Source organism: Aptenodytes patagonicus, chromosome 21, assembly GCF_965638725.1.
Source record: "Aptenodytes patagonicus chromosome 21, bAptPat1.pri.cur, whole genome shotgun sequence".
Taxonomy (NCBI): domain Eukaryota; kingdom Metazoa; phylum Chordata; class Aves; order Sphenisciformes; family Spheniscidae; genus Aptenodytes; species Aptenodytes patagonicus.
Window position 1 is genome coordinate 3,126,149 of NC_134969.1, and position 17,866 is coordinate 3,144,014.

The following is a 17,866-nucleotide window of genomic DNA, read 5'->3' on the forward strand; positions in this document are numbered from 1 at the left end:
CAGGAGAGAGAAAAGCAGCAAAAGACACCATTGCTATGGTGATATAAAGCATTGGAACACACTCAGCAAGGGAAAGAGATAAAAGGAATTACAAGCCACATTTTCAGCTGCACAGAACAACATCCTTGAGATAGGATCAGGCCCGAGGATCCACCCAGCTCAATTGTTAGTCAGCTATGCTGTCATCTGCCTCCTCTCGTCTTCCACGCTGTCTGCAGGTCAAAGAGGACACAGCAACAGATACAAAATGTAAAGGGGTTATTTTATTATTGATTCAGAGGTTAGACAAGGCACCATTTGATCTAAAAAGAAATGCAAAAAACCCAATTAAGTGTTGTTTTTGCAGTCAATTAAGAAAGTCTCTTTTGCATTTCTTCAGAATTGTGTGAATTCCAGCTTGGTCAAGATCACAGAAAAGCCACCCCATTGCCAAGTAAGGCAGGCTTGGACTAGAGCCGCAGCCCCTCTGTTCAGCAGCAGAGAAACCTCGAGAAGTCTCTATGCCAGGGTTTAGGAATGCAGCAGAACAAGAAAAACAAAACTTTCAGGAAAAGAGCATGGCATCTTTTTTGCCTTTCCACTTCAGAAATGACGAGTCATTTGTTCATTTTGGTCCTCGCTGACAGGAAGCAACTTTAGAAGGTCACAGCAAACCTCGCAGTGGCCTCAGAGTACTAGGAGCCCATGAGACAAGCCCTGAAAGTCCTGGAGAGGCCTGGAACGGCATCTAGCCCTACCCTCCTAACAGGTCAAGGACCTGCGCCTGATCACTGGCAGAGATATTTCACTCTGTACAATTGTTTTGCCTCCCCAAACTGTGATTTCTAAGGAGAAGGCTATCTCCTCTTCACAATGATTCTGCTGAATAAGAAATCCAAACAAAAACCAACCAAATCAGCCCCCAAGCCCCTTGTCTACCACCTCCTTATTCCCCTCCCATCAATTTTAACCCCCTCCCAGCTGCCCTCCCTCCCTGCCTGCCTCCCCTGCACCCAGGGGAGGGCTGCAATGGGTGATGTAGCAGAGTGTGCAGCGTTTGGTGGTCTCTCATCTGGTTCACGGAGTCACTCAGCTGGAATAAATGGGAACAAAGAAAAAAAAAATAGATTTAGGGAAAAAAACCGAAATTAATCATGGTTTATGGCAGAAAAAGGCTGGCGAGCTGGATGCAAAGCGAGCACAAAGGGGAAAAGGAATGGAGAGTGGAAGAACACATTGTTCTTGCTGTGGAGTAAAACCTTGGCCAAATCCAGGAACACCAACTCCTGCCATTATGGCAGCATGTAGGGGGCTGCAGCTCTCCTCTTTGACTCTCTCGAGATGCCAAGATAAAAGCTGCTTCCACTCAGAATTTCTTTACAGTCATCGAGATGCCGGGGCAGCTCTAACACACTTTCCTCTCCACTACCCTGGAGCACGGCAGTCCTATGCTAAATGCTATCCCGACCTCCCAGCACGCCGACGCCCGTGAGCTGCCCTTTCACAGGAAAGCCAGAGACGACCGACAAGGCAACGGCCATCTGGGGAATCTCAGGGGACTGCAGGCTGCTGACGAAACCAGCACCATTTACTTTCAAACCCTCTCTCCCCACAGTCACGTGCTTTCAAGAGCAACAAGTCAACTGCTTTCAGTTCCTGGTGTTATTTCCAGTTTGCTGGAAGGGAAGAGGTTGTTTCCCTGGAAAGGATGTACGAGGACAGAGAGCGATTTTCAGACAAAAGAGAAATTACAAGAAAAAGGGCAAGGGATTCCTGAGGATTAGGCATCTGCTCTGGACACAGCCCACAGCAGCTCAGCGCGCAGGAGACAGGCCATCTCCTCGAAAGAGGAGGGTACTCAGTAACACTAAATCAGTAACCATACATGGAAGGCCAAAGAACAAAGTTTCATCTGGGCCAATCTGCATCTACAGCAGGGTCCTCTAGGAAAGGCTGGAATCCCGCATGGGCAAAGGTCATCACCAGCCTTGCAGGGTCACCATATAGCAGCGTAATGGCCCCGAGAAGCCAGGGCACTAACCACACCGCAGATGGTGTCCTCAAATGGACAGCCTGACGGAGCTGTTTGATTTGCTCAAGAAACAAGTACATTTCCATGATCTCATAACGAAGGTCGTTGGCTCAAGGGCACATGAAGCCAGTGGTTAATAACGCTGTCTCTCAGGCCTTGAAAAATCATTTGTTTTGCAATAAGGCTTTATTTAGACTTTGGGATCAGGAGAAGCTCAACACATCTTCATCTCCTTGGCCAAAGCCAAGGCAAGAGTGGAGAGATAAAACCCAAGTCCTTTTCTTGTCCTCAGGAGATCCCAACTTGCCACACACAATGACTGTCAGACCCTGACCAGAGACTTCACGTTGTTAAAAAAAAAAAAGCAAAGCGCATCTCACCAATATTTGCTATATTGGGGCCCACAAACGAGGAGAGGCTGAAAACCCCCAGCTCTCACCCACCCTTTTTCTGCCCCACAAGCCCCATCAGAATGGGAGGAAGACAGGCTGTGCCCACAGGTAACCTGCCATCCCACAGAGAGTAAAACACATACAACGAGAACAAGTTCTCACCCAGCCCCGAGCAGCAGCAGGCTGCACTCATGCGCACAGAGAAGCCGTCCCTCCCACGGCTGCGCCCTGGGCCGACACACACAGAGCCTTTCACATGCTTCCCACAAACAAGCCCGTATTTCATTTCCTGCAGCTGACGGAGAGCATCACCTATCTGGCGCCCTGTGAAGGTCCTTCCCCCCCCACTGCTCAGTCCTGATCTCCAACCTCCTGCTAGTCCCCTATGGAGCAGCCAGGAGCTGAAAGTACAGCTCCTTCCAGGGAGCTACAGCTCTAGAATGAAACAAAAGCCTTTTGACCCAAAGGGATGCAAAGCCCGTTTCTGGCAGCAGGCAGCTGGTGCTCGGGCTCGCTGCGACCTCTAGGGGCCAGATCTCCAGCATCCGCAGACAGACTGACGTTCACATATACTGAGATAGAGACCGTTAACAGCTTGTTTAATAGAGAATTAGCACAGCCCTGCCTTGGGCTGCATCGTCTTGTCCCCTCCTCTTCTACTCTGCTTAGCTCTTCACCCTCCCTGGCCCCAGAGAGACAGAGATGGAGAGACAGAGAGAGAGAAAAGGGAGAGCTCCGTCCTGGGACGGAGCCCTAAATGAACATAACCAGGTCTTTACATGTTGCTCTCGAGAAGGCTGCCAGGATGCTAGCAAACACCACGTCGGGAGACTGGGAGGCATCCACCGCCGTATGGATCCCTCGCTTGCTGTAGTAGGAGACCAGGGGAGAGGTCTGCGTGTGATAGGCCTTCAGGCGGGTTTTCAAGGCTGTTTCATTATCGTCCGAACGGCGGATGAGGGGCTCTCCAGTGACCTGGGAGAAGCAAGGGGACAACCTCCAGCTAGCTGCAGCCTGGCACGCTCCCCCCTTCTCTCCACAGCTATGACAACCCCTGCTCCCCTCCTCCAAGACAGGCTACAATGTGGAGCTGCAGAGGCAATCCCCAGGTCCGCAGGGGAGAGCGGGGTGAACCCAAGGCAGCCGAAACAAGTCCCAGAGCAGTCACTGAAGAGGGAAGGATTCAGCATCGTGGTCTTTCCCCCACACACCACTCTGCTTGCTAAAAGGAGCCCAAGGAGCCTTGAGAGCAGACACCAGCTACAGTTGCTCCCCAGGAGGGAAACCAGTCACAACCCACCGCAGCTTCAGCTATGGACAGAGTCCAACAAGTTCTGAGGCTGGCAGAGCCCGGGCCGGCTCTGCAGAACGACCATGCCCTTCACTCATCCCTCCAGGCCTCGCTCCCCGCAGTGCCGTCGGCTCAGGCTGCCCAGGCAGTTCCCCACGCTCCCCAGAAAGCCAGGACATAAGGTACAAGAGAAGGAAAGAAACGAGTTTTTCCAGGGATGCTGCAAAACATCAGCTAAACCCAAAGCAACGTAAGCTGCGGCCTTGGGAGCTCACATACATCGTCCTTCATGTGCTCTTTCGGGGGTCTGAACTCCTCGTGATAAGAGCGGCCGCTCGCTGGGTGAATCAGCCTAAGACAGAAAGCAAGTGTCAGCAAAGTAGCCCAGGACAAGGTCTCCTGAACCTGCCACTCATCAGCACAGAAACATCTGCAATAGCAACCCAATTAGCCTCTCTCTATTAAGAAAAACCTCTTCTAGCTATTTCTGTACCAAGGGCCTCTTTAGGCGCTTGAAAAAAGCAGCTGCGCTAGGAGATGGAGAAGGGATTTTTACTTTATGCTTTACTGGGGAAGGGGGCTAGCTCCTGGAGGTGCGAGGGTGACACAGTGCAACAGCAAACAGCGGGAGACATCTGTGTGCCTGCGCGACCACAACTGACCCTGGACAGGATGGTCAGCAGTGCCCGAACATGTACGCAACGTCCTGCGTAAGGGAGCAGTAGTAGCTCCAGAGAAGCAAGAGCACGAAGACATTAGCTGTCGGACACCGGGCTTAAAGGCTGAGCTGGGTCACCGAGGACACCGATTCATATCGGCGACCACTACGTATAGGGCAACGAAGGGGCTCCGTTCAAGGCTGGCCCAGGTGCGGGAGAACAGGCAAGGGATCAGGGCAGGAAGGCTCGAACAGAGCAGGAATCTAATACAGACCAGCACCACAGCTAGCCCTAGACACTGCGAGAATGACACGAGGCTCCAAAATTAGGATGCTCTCCCCTAAACTAGGAAACGCCACCCCGTGCACTGAGCGTTTGGGTGAGAAGAATTACCGTCCAGTGATTCTCCGGATGAGCAAGGAGTCGGGGATGCTGAACTCAATGACAGAGTCCAGCTTCTCCTTCCTCTTCTCCAGGAGCTCATCCAACTGCAACAGAAAACGCCCAACTCAGAGGGGCAGAGGCACAGCCAAGGGAGCCCTGTCTCCAGGGAAGGAAGAGATGCCAGAGCAGTCCCCGAACAGGAGCTCACGTACCATTTCGGCCTGCTTCACCGTGCGTGGGAAGCCGTCCAGGAGGAAGCCGTTCTTGCAGGGAGGGGAGTCCAGGTTGTTCTCAATCAGCTCCACCACCATCTCATCGCTCACCTGCGGAGAGGAGAGACAGGCACACGGTTAGGGGGGACACCCCAATTTTACACACAGCTGCCTCCAGAGCTGCTGTACTCACGCCAGCGCCCAGGCTGCATCAGACCCTTTTTACAGCCGTTCCTGGTCCCAGAGGCAGCAGCCACAGCACAGGGCACTGCCATTAACAGGGCGAAAGCTGCCGTGTTCAGACCCGCCCGCGTCAGGGAAGCACTCCCTGCCACGGGTGTCAACACTAAGACGTGGCTAATGAGACATTTCACCCCAGGGACACGCCAGCCCGCGCAGGGACCTGGACCAGCGCTGTAACCTCACTGTTACAAAGGTTGCTGTATTTCAAGGGAGACCATCAGCTTGAAGACAAGCTCCTTAGATTATTATTTTTTTTCTTTTTTAAAACCAATTCACAATACAAAATATCAACATAACGTTTATTTCCTGTTACTTTGTACCTTCACCCACACATCCCCCTCAGCAGGCAGGCCTGGCCAGGAAGGGCAAAGCAGGCGAATCGCTCATTGACCCTCGTAAACCTTGTGTGAAGGTAAATGCCCAATAGTTGCTGACAAGCTCCGGCCTCGCTGGATAGTTTTTCCTGTATCACGATCTCAGCATACCGCTGGGATTAGTGCCTTTTCTACACTGCGGCATTTGGAAAGTACTAACAGATGCCGCAGCCCCAACAATAGCTGTTTATTCGAGAGTAGCTCTCCTCAGCAGCGCTGTTTTCTCCAGCACGCGCAACTGGGACCCAGCAGGATTGGGGACTAGACTGTCACAGCACACGTAAACAAGAGCCCCGGAGAGGGAAGTGTGCGGGCAGGAGGCAGTTTGGGTGAAGCAACAAGTCACTTCTGTGCTTTCCCGATTACCCCTTTCAGAGAAAGGGGTCCTGCTTCGTAATCGAGCGTAAAAAAAACCCATCCCAGGCTCCAAACTCTGCCGTGCTCCCAGCTGAGTTATCTCAGAGCCAGAGTACTCTACCTGCGGAGCAGCCCAGTGCCAGCTGCCCCACACACGTGGCAGATACCACCAGCCTTGCCAGATAACGTCCCTATCTTTCATAACCAGCTGGGATATTGCAGGCTCGGTGTTGCAATGCAAGCTTTGAGCAAAAGCTGGAGATAAGCCACATCGCTCTTCCTACCCAGGGCCTGCAGATTCTCCGTGGGGTGTTACGAACCCGTGACAGCCAGCAGCGATGCCCAAGATCTGCCCCACGCCGCTTAGCTTTGGGGCGAGCCGCTGCAATTTGCTGCCCTTCAAGTTTCCCCAAGATATTTCAGTCATTTTGGCAAGATAACTAGATCCTCAGAAGATGAACGTGTCGGAGATCCTCACTCTTGTCTCTTGGGGATCCAAAGTGTCTCTTTCACACAGCATTACGCAGCACCCACTGTAACTACCACAGGAACACCCCTAAGTCAGTTTTCACCTTACAGTTACAAGCAAATGGCATTTATGCAAGGGCTGGGACGTAGATGAACCCTCTGAACAAACTCTTTCCACCCCACAGGGTTCCAGGCATCACGTGAAGAGACACAGGAGCCGCAAAGCATGGCTGTAACATCCTGCAGCTCCAAGGATAAACCTTCACCTCCACCAGTGTTGAGGAGCCACAACCCAGACTGCACCCCGTGAACATAAAGAGCACCGTGGCAGAAAGAACCTGCCCAGGGACAGAGAGGCTGCTGGTAAGCAAGGAGCAATTTTGAAGAACAACGATATTTTTATAGGATGTTTCTCCTGCAGGATAATGAGGAGGAGAACCCACACCCCTGCCTTCACCCTACAATCTGCCCTTCCTCCACTAATTAGGTTTTGTCACTGAGGCCTCTAATTAAGAGGTGGATTTTGACTGCTCTCGTTCCAGGTGCTGCCAGACCATCTCCCCTCCCAGCACATCTCCCCACTACCCACCAGCTTCCCCGCATCCATCGTCTCTTTGAGCTGCTTGCCCAGCTCGGACCCCGAGGCCACCATGGCCCGCAGCATGTCCCCGGTTGCCAGGTGGCAGACGCAGTAGGTCTCGGCCAGCTTCGGAGCCTGCAGGAGAGGCCAGACATGAGGTGAGCTCGCCGTGAGGCTTTCAGAGCCAGGACCTCGGGGGCCGAGGCCCAGCTGGGGTTTCAACCCTCCCGCCCCGGTGCGGCCTTGTCCCCACTCGCAGCAGCGGGATGGTCTGCGACCGGCCAGCACGTGGCAGGGCCACCTGAAGGCCGGGTGCTCCGGGAGCGGGGCCAGAGCACCGGAGCCCCGCGGCAGGCCCTAGGGAGGGGATCCGGGTCAAAGGGCCCCGGCGCCCGGGTCCCTGGGGGCGGCGGGTCCGTATGCCTGAGCCCCCGGGGGAGGGGAGTCCCGGGGCCCTCCGGAGCGGGGCAGGCCGCACGCCCCAGTCCCTCGGCGGGGGAAACGGTGCCGGACGCCCGCGTCCCTCCAGGCGGGGACTCAGACGCTGGGCCCGGGGTAGGGAGGGCCGGGCGGTCCGGTCCCGCCGGCCGCTCTCGTGAGGCGGCCCGGGACGCCCGCGCCCCTCCTGGGAGAGACCCCCGCGCGCCCCCTCACCCCGGCGCCCCCTCACCTGCGTGCCCTTGCCGGCGCCGGGCGGCCCCAGCAGGACGGCGCGGATGCCCTGCCGGAGCCCCGGGCCCGGGGCCTGCCCGCCGCCGCCGCCCCCCGCCTGCGCGCTCGGAGCCATGACCGCCGCCGACTGCGCGCCCGCCCCGCCCCGCGGCCAATGGGCGGCGACGCCGGGGCCGCGCGCCTCGTGGGCGGGGTTTTCGCGGGGAGGGGGCGGGGTTTCGCATGCAGGGGGCGGGGTTTCGCGGGGAGGGGGCGGGGTTTCGCGGGGAGGGGGCGGGGTTAGCCGGGGAGTGGGCGGGACTAGGCGGCACGGCGTGGGGCGAAGCGCGCGGTGCTTGCCCCGGGGCCGCGTGGGCCGCCGGCCCCAGCGTGGGGTGGGTTCACCGCGCTGCAGTGCGTGGGCTGCGCATCACGGCACTGCTCAGCGCATCCAGAAGCGAGCGGGCACTCGCGGTGCTCTGCACCGCGCTGCCGAGACCCGCTACCTCTCCGCCCGCCGCCCAGTGCGGTGCTCCCTGCACAGCTCCCCTCCATCCTGCACGGCACAATCCAGGGCTGGGTGCTGGGCCAGAGCATCGGGAAAACAGGCCAGGATCTCAGAGGAGACAAGAGCTTCCTTGGCCCTGGTTGCCCGGAGAGACCATGGCAAAGCCAAGACCACAAAGTTAAATACCAGAACCCAGGATAAGTCGGTCCCTCTCACCTCCTCAGCGGGGGGCAGCTACCCCTCCACGCACAGAACGTTGTCTCCTCAGCGACACCGGAGAGGGAATTGCAAATTAACAAGAAGAAGAAAAAAATCCCCTGCTCAGCCTGTGGTGTTTGTGGGATGGAGCAGTGGAACCCTTTCCAAGTGCACAAATGCAGGCAAAGCACAAATGCAGGCGAAGGCAGGACTGATCGTCCAGACGGCGCATCTGCACGTATGGCAGAGCTGGATCTGCTGCTGGGGAACCCACCGAAACTGGCAGCAGCACAACAAGGGCAGAATCAGTCCCTGACATCTTCCCGACTACCTCCCCAGACAAACAGGCGCTGCTCAGCCTTTAATCTGCGGGAAGCCTCGTTTCCCTGGCAGCAGTATTTCAGAGGTATTTCTGGCACTCTTCCCTCTGAGGGTCGCTGCGCACGCGATGCACGCACAGCCATGAACGCCCTCGCACCAGGGCCGGGCTGCAGGCAGGCCCGCAGCGCTCCGCACTGTCAGACTGGGGATGAGCTGCCGGCGCGGCGGGGACTCGGTGAGAACCTGGGGTGTCTGCTGGGGGCAGCCCCAGCCCTGGGCGGGGGGGGGGGGGGGGGGGCGAGGGGGGAGCATTCCCCGTAAGGGATGAAGGATGCTTGGAGGCAGCTCAGCCAATGGGGTGGCTGGGTTTGGTTGCCACGGCCACGGTTGTGAGGCAGAGCAGGGAGGGGGGTGCTGGGATACAAGGGGTGCAGAGCCCCCCCCCCCCCCTGCAGGGGTAGCTGGTCCAGGGACTGGGGCAGGCAGGGAACCGGGGCAGGACAAACAGCCGCTACTGGGGCCAGTTCATTCTCTTCGGAGACCTATGGGCATAATCTGTTTAAATGATTTCTAAGGTAACGGGGTCGGGGGGGGACTGCGCGGGGCTGCTGGGGAAGCTGGCTTGCCTGGCACAGTGAGGAGGGGGCCGGTGAGGGATGCCTGTAGATGCTGAGTTTTGGGAATGGTGGGTGGAGGGCATCCTACCATCAATGCCCCGTCTCCCTCGCTTAACCCCTTGCACTGCCTCTCCCCAGAGACCTCGGACCCCCAGCAACAGCTACGCCTCGGGGTGCTGCGGGAGCTTGGCGTTCCTCGGGGGGCCCCCCTGGCAGCACACCTAGTCACCCGGGAGAGAGGCGTTGGACCTTGGTAAGGAGGGGATATCTGAGGCTGGGGCACGTTTGCCCAGGGCTGGCAGGAATGACCCACTTCATTGCTCATCATTTCTGTGCCCAACCAGGGCGGGCTGGGTGCTGGTTAGTGATGTCTTTGGGGAGTGAAGGGTAAGGCTGGAGGAGTTGATCTCCTTTTCCAAGTATGAAGCTCTTAAGAGCTTCAAAACCCAGTTATTCTCCCCATTCCCCATCTCTGGAGTTCACTGGTGGTGCTTGCTCAATGTATTACAACACCCTGCCGCTCCGGGGCCAGCGTGATCTTTCCCTAGTGCCCATCCGAAATGTCATAAGTAGGTCTCTGCAGAGGAGGAGGTGGTGCGCAGCTCTGAGAAATGAAACCTCTGTCTCCTGCTCACTTCAGATCAGAGGGACCGTGTTCCTGTAAGAGCCCTGGAGCTAGACCTGGGTTATTGGAGTGGAAATGTTTCCTTGCGAGCTCGTGCTAGGTTTTCAGCTCCTTGGGTTATGGGATGGGCTGGAACCAGGGGAGGAGATTGTTAAAGCTAAATGTGCGAGCTTAAAGCTAAAGCTCCGCTAAGTGTGCGAGCCAGGAAACACTGTGCAGCTGAACGTGTCCCCTTGTTCCACACCCTGTGTCACGGGAGAGGCGTGAAACTGGAACCACAGCACGGATCCAGACCATCCCCAGGTCAGCTGGCGTCAGCGAGTGGCCCGTGCTGTGCTCTTTAAAGATGCCTCCCTTTTCACAGGGCTTGTGGGCCTGGGCAGGTGAGTCCGTGAGACTTCAGCTATTTGAAAACCACAAGGGAACTTCACCCTGTGCAACGTACAGCAGATCTAGCTACATGCCGGAGCATGAAGGGACACGTTCTGGCTTATATAGGCCATCCGCTTTGCAGTGAAGTTGGCTTTCTTGTTAACCGTGTTGGTGCCTGAGCTGCTGCTGAAGAAGACAGGGCTGCTGTGTGCCAAAACAAAGCTCCGAGCTGCAGAGAAATGTGTCTCCTCCCCCTGGAGAAGATGCTTTAACCCACAGTAGGGCTCTCAGCTGAGGCGCTTGGTTTGGAGGAGAGCAGCAGAGAGCTCTACCCAGGGCAGTGCTGCCATGTACAGCCCGTGGGAGGGACGGGGAGCACCTTGGGGCGCAGGCTGGGTGGTGTACGCTGGTGGAGCTTCTGGGCCCTGCCTCTAATACTCCCTTTCTTTTTTCAGTGTGTTGCATACTTAGAAGCTATACCCTACTCGAGAAGGCTTTAAACTAGTGATACCACACCTTGACCATGAATGGGTACTTGAACGAATCCAGCTTCATGATGGTGGAGGAGGGCTTCACCACCAGACACCTCCTGGAGAACCTCCTCGTGGAGCTGTGCCAGGCGGTAAGGGCTGGCAGCTCTGCTGCTGCCCGGCAGCCAACACCCCCCTTGGCAGAGGCGGTTGTGGGGAGGCGACTGTTGCTCACTCCGGCTTTCTCCTAGAGCGACCAACAAGCCTTCTTCGTGGCAGACCTTGGGGACGTTGTGAAGAAACACCTGCATTTCCTGAAGGCCTTGCCCCGTGTGAAACCCTACTTCCCGGTTAAGTGCAACGGCAGTGAAGGAGTGATACGGCTGCTGGCTGAGCTGGGGGCAGGCTTTGCCTGTACCAACAAGGTAGGGTCACGGGAGGACAGCTCGGGATGAGCATCCTTTGGGCACTTGTGGGTGAGTGGCAGAGCTCACCCTCCTTCCCTGCGTTTCCACTCACTAGATGCCATTTATAGGGGCAGGAGTCTCCCTCTGCTGTGAAAACCCTCCCGACACAGCCCAGAAATCCCTGTCCTCTCTGTCTGGTGACTGAGGCTTGTTCCCTTTGACCAACATTCCTGTCTCTGGAACCGGTGTCCCGGCTGGCAGGCTTGGCTGGTGGCAAGGCACATCCCTGGGGTGCCACTGCCGCAGCCGTCCAACTCTCGGTGCCTTTCAGGCTGAGCCTAAAGCTCCCTGCTCCCTCCTGCTTCTCATTTGCTCACAGCCAGATTCCCAGGGAGGATCCAAAGTTAAGCCACTTGTACGTAATTAAATAGGACGTGTTACCAGGAGGAGAAAGTGCAAAGAGCCGTGACAGCTCAGACCAGCGCTGCGGCCGTAACCCTCACTGCAGCTCACAGGGGACACGTGCACCAAACCCACGCCTGCTAAACCCACTTGTTTTCTCTCCTCCTGGTCTCATGCCGCTTGTAAACGTCTTGCCGCAGCCTGCCCCTGCCAGGACAAAGTCCACTGTGATCCCTTTGAGCTCTTGCGGACTTTCCCTGGAAAAGCCCAGGCTGCAATGCTGGCGGTTTGCCCTTCGCAGTGCTGCAAGCTGGCTGAGGCCCAGGGCTGATCGCGGCCAGGCATGGGCAGCGCCGGTCCCGGGGACCTGCCTACACGCGTGCCGTTTCCCTGCAGGCAGAGATCGCGTGTGTTCAAAGCATCGGAATCCCGGCTGGCAAGATCTTCTACAGCAGCCCCTGCAAGCAGGTCGCCCACATCAGATACGCGGCCAACCACGGTGTGCAGCTGATGACCTTCGACAATGAGGTGGAGCTGAGCAAGGTGGCCAGGAGCCACCCTCATGCCAGGTAGGTGTCTGGCAGCGTCGTCGGAGTGGGGGGCTGGAGTAGGAGCTGGGGAGATGGCTGTGAGGTGACAGAGAGCCTGAAGACCCCCTCGACACAGTGTGGCTTTGCTCTGCAGGATGTTGTTGGCTGTTGCTGCCGACTCCAGCCCCGCTGCCCATCCGAGCATGACGTTTGGGGCCACGCTCAAGTCCTGCCGGCACCTGCTAGAGACAGCGAAGGAGCAGGCTGTGGAGGTTGTTGGCATCAGGTACAGCAGATGGTCCTTTTTCCATAGGGGTGCTCAGCCCACGTTGGAGGGGACTGTGGGGAGCTCTGCCTTGCCGGAACAACGCAGGGGTCCACAGAGCCACCGGCTGCTCTGGGTGGGAGTGAGGTGGAGGTTGGGACCTGGGGAGGTTGACCCTTGTTGGGACCAATTTGGGGCAGGTTTGGCCCTCGGAGAGGGTCTGGGGGGCTCTGCGGGCCTGACCAGGCAGTCTCGCTCGGGGTGGTACGTGAGAAGCGCAGAGCTGCCCCCAGTGAGTGATAATCCCAGTGCCGTGTCCCCTTGCTGCTCTCTGGGGACGGGCAAACCCTGCTGAAACAGGGACTGTGCCCTCAGCTTTCACCTCGGGAGCCGCGTTCTGGAGCCCGAGGCCTTCGCTCAGTCTGTGGCTGCGGCGCAGCTGGCCTTTGAGATGGGCAGAGAGCTGGGCTACCGGATGCGCCTCCTGGACATCGGAGGGGGATTCCCCGGCACCGAGGACACCAGAACCCGGTTCGAAGAGGTACGAGGCTCCCAACGCCTGCACTCAGCAGGCAGAGAGCGAGGCCGGAGGGTCTCCCCTGGGTCTGGCTCCCTGCAGAGGGACCGAGCTAACCGAGAGGGAACGTCTTCTTCCCATCCAGATCGCCGCCGTGATAAACTCTGCCTTGGACTTGTATTTCCCAGATGGCTGCGGGGTGGAGATCGTTGCGAGACCTGGGCGATACTACGTCACCTCCGCCTTCGCCTTCGCTGCCAGCATCACTGCCATGGAAGAGGTTCCCGCGGAGCAGCCTGGTTCTGACGGTAGGTGGGACGGTGGGACAGGCCCGCCCGTGGGCCCGAGCCCCCCTGAGCCCTCTCCCTGCTCCCCCCCCAGAGGAAGAGTCTGGCGGCAAGAAGAGCCTCGTGTATCACCTCAGCGACGGCATCTACGGCACCTTCAGCTGCCTCCTGTTTGACAGCCCCTGCCCCAGACCTCAGCTGCACAAGGTGAGGGTCTGGCCCGGTTTGAGGAGAGCCCAGCGGGTCCCTTGCGTTGCGTCCCGTCGCCTCGGCCGACCCTGCTCTCCCTTGCTTCGTGGCTGGCCCCAGGCTCCGTGCCGGAGGAGAGCAGAGGCCGCGGGGAAGAGGCTATGGTGGTGCACCGGGAGGGCTGTAGCCAGCGTCCGTGGGCTCCCGGGCTCGGACCTTCAGGGCGGGTGGAGACAAGGCAGGTCACTGGGCACTGGTGCATCCTCATCTCCTGCGGCTGCTCCACCTCTCCCCGGCAGAGACCCTGCCCAGACCACCCCTCGCACAGCAGCAGCCTCCGGGGCCCCCCGGGACACGCAGAGGACCTCATTGCCGACGGCCTGGAGCTGCCCGAGCTGCAGGTCGGGGACTGGCTGATTTTCGAGGACATGGGTGCCTACACCATCGCAACCTCGTCCCTGCTTGGGGGGTGTCCCCAGCCACAGATCACCTACGCCATGTCCCGTGTGGCCTGGTAAGAGACGGTCCTGTGTGAGCAGGGCAGGGGGGCAGGGCTGAATCCCATGGGAGATGCTGTCTTTCCCTCCAGCTGGGTTCTTTGCCCAAGGGAGAGGGTCAAATCTGAGTCCCAGAACCTGGAGATTCAGGGTAAAAGCCTGGCCTCGGAGGTAAAAACCTGGCCTCGGAGGCAAAACTCACATTGTTTTAAACGTTGACAGACTTGAGCCAGTTTTTCGCTGGGGAAGCCACGGGCAGCTCAGCTCTGGCCGTGCAGATGGGGCTGTTGCTCTGGGGGACGTGAGAGCCCCTGAGCTCCCCCTTCCCCGGGGCCCATCCGGCAGCATTTCGCGAGGGGCTGCTCCCCCTCGCTCCCCCTCGGGTGTCTCCCGCTTGCAGGAAAGCCGTCCAGCTCTTCCAGGGAAAGCCCCCGCAAACAGAAGACGACCGCGAGAGCGTCTGCGCCCCGCTGTCCTGCGGCTGGGAGATGGCGGAGACGCTGTGCGTCACCCCGGTCTTCGCTCCGGCCGGCATCATCTGAGCAGCACCGGTACCGGGGCGGGGTAAGGGTCCCAACGGCGGCCGGGCTGCGGCAGCGCCTCCCGCCTCGCCTGCCGCCGGCATCGCCCCGCTCCGCTCTCACGGGGCGAGGACTTTGAAGTATACGCCATAAATCCCGTTCCTCCTGCTCGGGCGGTGTCGTGTGCCTATTAAAGGGGTTTGGCAAGCGGGTGGGTGGCGCCGAGCAGGTTTGGGTTCTCTTTTTTTAAGAGTTACGGTAATAAATGGTTGTCCAGCGCCGCTCGGGGGTTTGTATGAGGAAGCCCCCGGCTCTTCCTCCCCTCCCTGCGCCGGAGGCGGCGGAGAATCGGTCTGCAATAAGCAGCTAGCTGCGTAACGAGGCTTTGCTCGTTGGGGAAGGTGGGGCCGTTCACCCAAACCTTGGACACCGTTCGGGCATCCGCAGGGACCCCTGGGATTTCGGGGGGGGGGGGGGGGGGGGGAGGGGGGAGGGCATGGAAATAGGGGGGTGGGTTCTGTCACCTCCCGGTCCCCGAGCTCTCGTCAGCCCTGACGAAGCCCCCTGCCCCTGGGGTGTGTGCGGGGGTCCCGCACAGGTACAGCACTGCAGCTGGGGGGGGGGAGGAGGTGGGGAGTGGGAGGCCGTAAACCCAAAGAACAGGGACGCTGCGAGACCCTGGAAGCCGGGGACTGGGGGAACTGGGGGGCACTGGGGGGCACTGGGGGGCACTGGGGGGCACTGGGAGGACCCTGAGGCGTGGGGTGGGGTGCGCTGGGAGCAATGGGACACTGGGGGGGACACTGGGGGACACTGGGGCAGTGGGGTGGGGGCACTGGGGGCACTGGGGGGGGGCCGTTGGTCGGGGGAGCACTGGGAGGACACTGGGAGGACTGGGGGAGCCTCGGAGGCTGCCGCAGCGGCCGGCAGGGGGCGCTGGGGCGCAGCGGGCGGCCTCCCCTCCGCCCCGCCAGGGCGCGCTGCAGCGGTGGGGGGGGGAGGGGGCCACTCGTGCCGCTCGTCTCGCTGGCTCCGCCGGAGCCGCTCAGCCGTAAAGCGCGACGTGGGTATCGCGGCTGCGGTTGCGCTTGGCGGCGGGCAGCGTCGTGAAAGGCCCGTGAAGGACGGCGGCGGTTGCAGGTCCGTGAGGCGCGGCGCGGGGCGGGGCCCGGCCTTGGGTGTGTCCGTGTCGCGACGGTGCCCGCGTCGCGACAAGCGCGGAGTCATGCCGTTCTGGGAGCTGCAGCGGCAGCTGGGCATCGATGTGGACCGGTGGCTGCTGCGGCAGAGCACGGCGCAGCCCTACGGCAAGGCCGCGGCCTGTCACGCCTTCGAGCGGGAGTGGGTGGAGTGCGGGCACGGCCTGGGCCAGACCCGCGCCCGCCGCGAGTGCCAGCCCGAGTACGAGGACTTCATGGAGTGCATGCACCGCACCAAGCTGGTGAGGGCCGCCGGGCGGGGGTGCAGGCACGGGGGGGGGGGGGGGGGGCAGGGGGCTCCGGAGGGTCCAGGCCACTCGGGGGTGGGGGGGGGAGCACCGGGGCTGGGAACACCTGAGGCGCTGGGCCAAGCTGGGGAGAGGGTGCTGAGGGTCCAGGCCGAGCTCTTGAGAAGGTTTGGGGGCTCCGGCCCGGGCTGGGGAGGGGGATTGGAGTGGGGAGCACTGCCGGGGGTGTTCCGGTGCCTTAACCCCGCGCGAGTGGGGGGCCCGGCCCTGCAGCAGCTCCTTCCCCACGGGGGGGGGTGGCGGCGGGCTGTGGCAGCAGCAGGTCGGACAGGCAGCGCGGAGCAGCAGGGCTCTGTCCCCCGCAGAGCAGCAGGGCTCTGTCCCCCGCAGAGCAGCAGGGCTCTGTCCCCCGCAGAGCCTTCCTCCCTGCCCTCCTCTCCAGCAGCAGCTACGGTCAGTCCTCAACCGCAGCAGCGATGGGAGAAAATACTGCCTGGTCAGCCGTGGGCCGAAAACCCAATTGTCGTTAGTAGTAAAATGTGCTGCCGCAGCCTGAAAGCCCAAAAATCTTTGGCAGGAGGCTGAGACCCGCGTGAGGAGCCCCGAGGGCAGGGTTAGTGCGGGTGCCGCGTGCACAGGGCTTCCGGGGGGGCTGCCGGGACCTGCGTTAGGGACCACCTAAGTGCTTCCCTGACTGCCCCGACCCTCTCGTGTGCCTGCCCCGACCCTCTCGTCTGCGCTTTGCCAGGCTGTGCGGCTGAGAACCATCCTCAAGCAGAGGGACAAGATGATCAAGGAAGGGAAGTACACGCCGCCCGACCACCACAAGGGCAAAGAGGAGCCGCGGCCTTGATTCGCGGGGGGAACGTGGCTGTCGGTCGCCCGTAGAGTCATTGACGGGGAACTCCTCCGGGAAGAAAACCTGCGGCGCAGCCGGGTTACGCTGGAGCGGTGGGGTGGGGTCTGCGTGGGGGGCCCTGCCCCTGCTGAAGGGGAATGGCACCACGTCGGGCATCGCCTGGGCTAGTAAATGTCTCCTTCGGAACAGCGTTTGGCTCTGTCTTGTCTTTCTTTCGGAATAAAGCATGGCTTGAGGGTCTCTCTCCGTAGCAGGGGAGCTTCTGAGACACCCTAAAACACCGCAGCGGTGCTGGGGACGCGCCCTTGAGGAGGTCAAATGCTCCTGGAGCCGGAGGGAGCCGCGGGCCGTCACGGGCTCTCCCTTCGTGCTCGCAGCCTGTCCCTCCTGCTGACCCGCGGGCAGGCCTCCCAGGCGGCAACCGCTGCTGGAAACGAGAGGAATGACCTGAAAGAGTTAAAAAAAAAAAAACCACCAAAAAACCAAAACTATCCGAGCTTGTCCTGCAAAACTTCATCTTAATTTACAGCCAGCACGCGGGGCTGGTGTGAGCGGGGCTGTTCCCAGCCGCTCTCCAGCTGGCGGTAGCGGTGTACGAGGTGAACGCCTGGTTAAAACAAACTCGTTTCCGCCCGGATTCGGAGCGGTAGCGGGTGGGTTCGGTTTCTCTCCCGCCCTTTCAGTGTGTCGGAGGCAGATCTCCTCGCTGGGGGCTTCGCTGCGAAATCCCCTGTGTCAGCGGGATCCATTGAGCGCCGCGGCGGGCGCTGGGCCCTGCTGACGGCGGCTGGCGGGCAGCCCTGGCGCGGCCGGGATGGTTCGTCCCGACGCGCTGGGCCCTGGCAGCGGGACCCGCCTGCGCGGCTGGTGTTTCTCCCTTCCCACGGCGGGCATTTCCCCCCCCCCCCTCCCCATCCCGTCCAAATCCGGCGCGGTTTTGTAACGGCATTAAAGCAGGTGAGTACCTGGCAGTGGAGAGGGGACAGATCTGTGCTTTAATCCATGGGTTTAGTACCGGTGATTGGGGGTTTAATGCTTAATCTTTGATGCAGGTGGAGCCTGTGAGTTTCCTGATCCTCGCAAATCCCCGCGCTGGGATGAGAAACGCTGAGCTGAGCGCGGTGTAACCTCCGGCCGGCGGAGGCAGCCGGTGCCCCTCGCCGAGCTGTGCCGAGGGGCTGCGCCGGGCTGTCGCTCCTGGTCGCACGTGCA

General features: G+C 59.9%; 3 protein-coding genes across 4 annotated transcripts; 2 read left to right on the forward strand and 1 right to left on the reverse strand.

The window, feature by feature from the left end:
* Positions 1 to 245: 245 nt before the first annotated feature.
* Positions 246 to 7,758, reverse strand: AK2 (adenylate kinase 2). Of its 2 annotated transcripts, XM_076357542.1 has the most exons (7): positions 7,642 to 7,758; positions 6,981 to 7,106; positions 4,950 to 5,060; positions 4,747 to 4,841; positions 3,974 to 4,046; positions 3,183 to 3,378; positions 246 to 1,072 (listed from the first exon to the last, which is right to left on the reverse strand). In XM_076357542.1, the coding sequence occupies exons 1-7, from the start codon at positions 7,756 to 7,758 to the stop codon at positions 1,065 to 1,067; spliced, it is 726 nt and encodes a 241-aa protein (XP_076213657.1). In that variant the 3' UTR covers positions 246 to 1,064. The 2 variants fall into 2 exon arrangements, with proteins under 2 accessions (XP_076213657.1, XP_076213656.1); XM_076357541.1 differs by lacking the exon at positions 246 to 1,072 and having other exon boundaries at positions 2,986 to 3,378.
* A 293-nt stretch (positions 7,759 to 8,051) lies between these two features.
* On the forward strand, positions 8,052 to 14,629 carry AZIN2 (antizyme inhibitor 2). The gene is made up of 11 exons (XM_076357382.1): positions 8,052 to 8,884; positions 9,405 to 9,519; positions 10,719 to 10,885; positions 10,985 to 11,158; positions 11,939 to 12,111; positions 12,227 to 12,358; positions 12,713 to 12,878; positions 13,000 to 13,162; positions 13,236 to 13,348; positions 13,630 to 13,844; positions 14,228 to 14,629. The coding sequence occupies exons 3-11, from the start codon at positions 10,787 to 10,789 to the stop codon at positions 14,367 to 14,369; spliced, it is 1,377 nt and encodes a 458-aa protein (XP_076213497.1). The 5' UTR covers positions 8,052 to 8,884; positions 9,405 to 9,519; positions 10,719 to 10,786; the 3' UTR covers positions 14,370 to 14,629.
* An 825-nt stretch (positions 14,630 to 15,454) lies between these two features.
* Positions 15,455 to 16,845, forward strand: NDUFS5 (NADH:ubiquinone oxidoreductase subunit S5). Its single transcript, XM_076357102.1, has 2 exons — positions 15,455 to 15,789; positions 16,544 to 16,845. Exons 1-2 carry the CDS (start codon positions 15,574 to 15,576, stop codon positions 16,646 to 16,648), a joined length of 321 nt encoding a protein of 106 aa, XP_076213217.1. The 5' UTR covers positions 15,455 to 15,573; the 3' UTR covers positions 16,649 to 16,845.
* Positions 16,846 to 17,866: the final 1,021 nt, after the last annotated feature.

Coding starts and splice junctions, on each gene's coding strand:
- AK2 (XM_076357541.1), bottom strand. CDS start 7,758: ATGGCTCCGAGCGCGCAGGCGGGGGGCGGCGGCGGCGGGCAGGCCCCG. Junction 7,107..7,641: donor GCGCCGGCAAGGGCACGCAG/GTGAGGGGGCGC, acceptor CCTCTCCTGCAG/GCTCCGAAGCTGGCCGAGAC. Junction 4,842..4,949: donor CGGTGAAGCAGGCCGAAATG/GTACGTGAGCTC, acceptor TTTCTGTTGCAG/TTGGATGAGCTCCTGGAGAA.
- AZIN2 (XM_076357382.1), top strand. CDS start 10,787: ATGAATGGGTACTTGAACGAATCCAGCTTCATGATGGTGGAGGAGGGC. Junction 12,359..12,712: donor GTGGAGGTTGTTGGCATCAG/GTACAGCAGATG, acceptor CTGTGCCCTCAG/CTTTCACCTCGGGAGCCGCG. Junction 12,879..12,999: donor CCAGAACCCGGTTCGAAGAG/GTACGAGGCTCC, acceptor CTTCCCATCCAG/ATCGCCGCCGTGATAAACTC.
- NDUFS5 (XM_076357102.1), top strand. CDS start 15,574: ATGCCGTTCTGGGAGCTGCAGCGGCAGCTGGGCATCGATGTGGACCGG. Junction 15,790..16,543: donor GCATGCACCGCACCAAGCTG/GTGAGGGCCGCC, acceptor GCGCTTTGCCAG/GCTGTGCGGCTGAGAACCAT.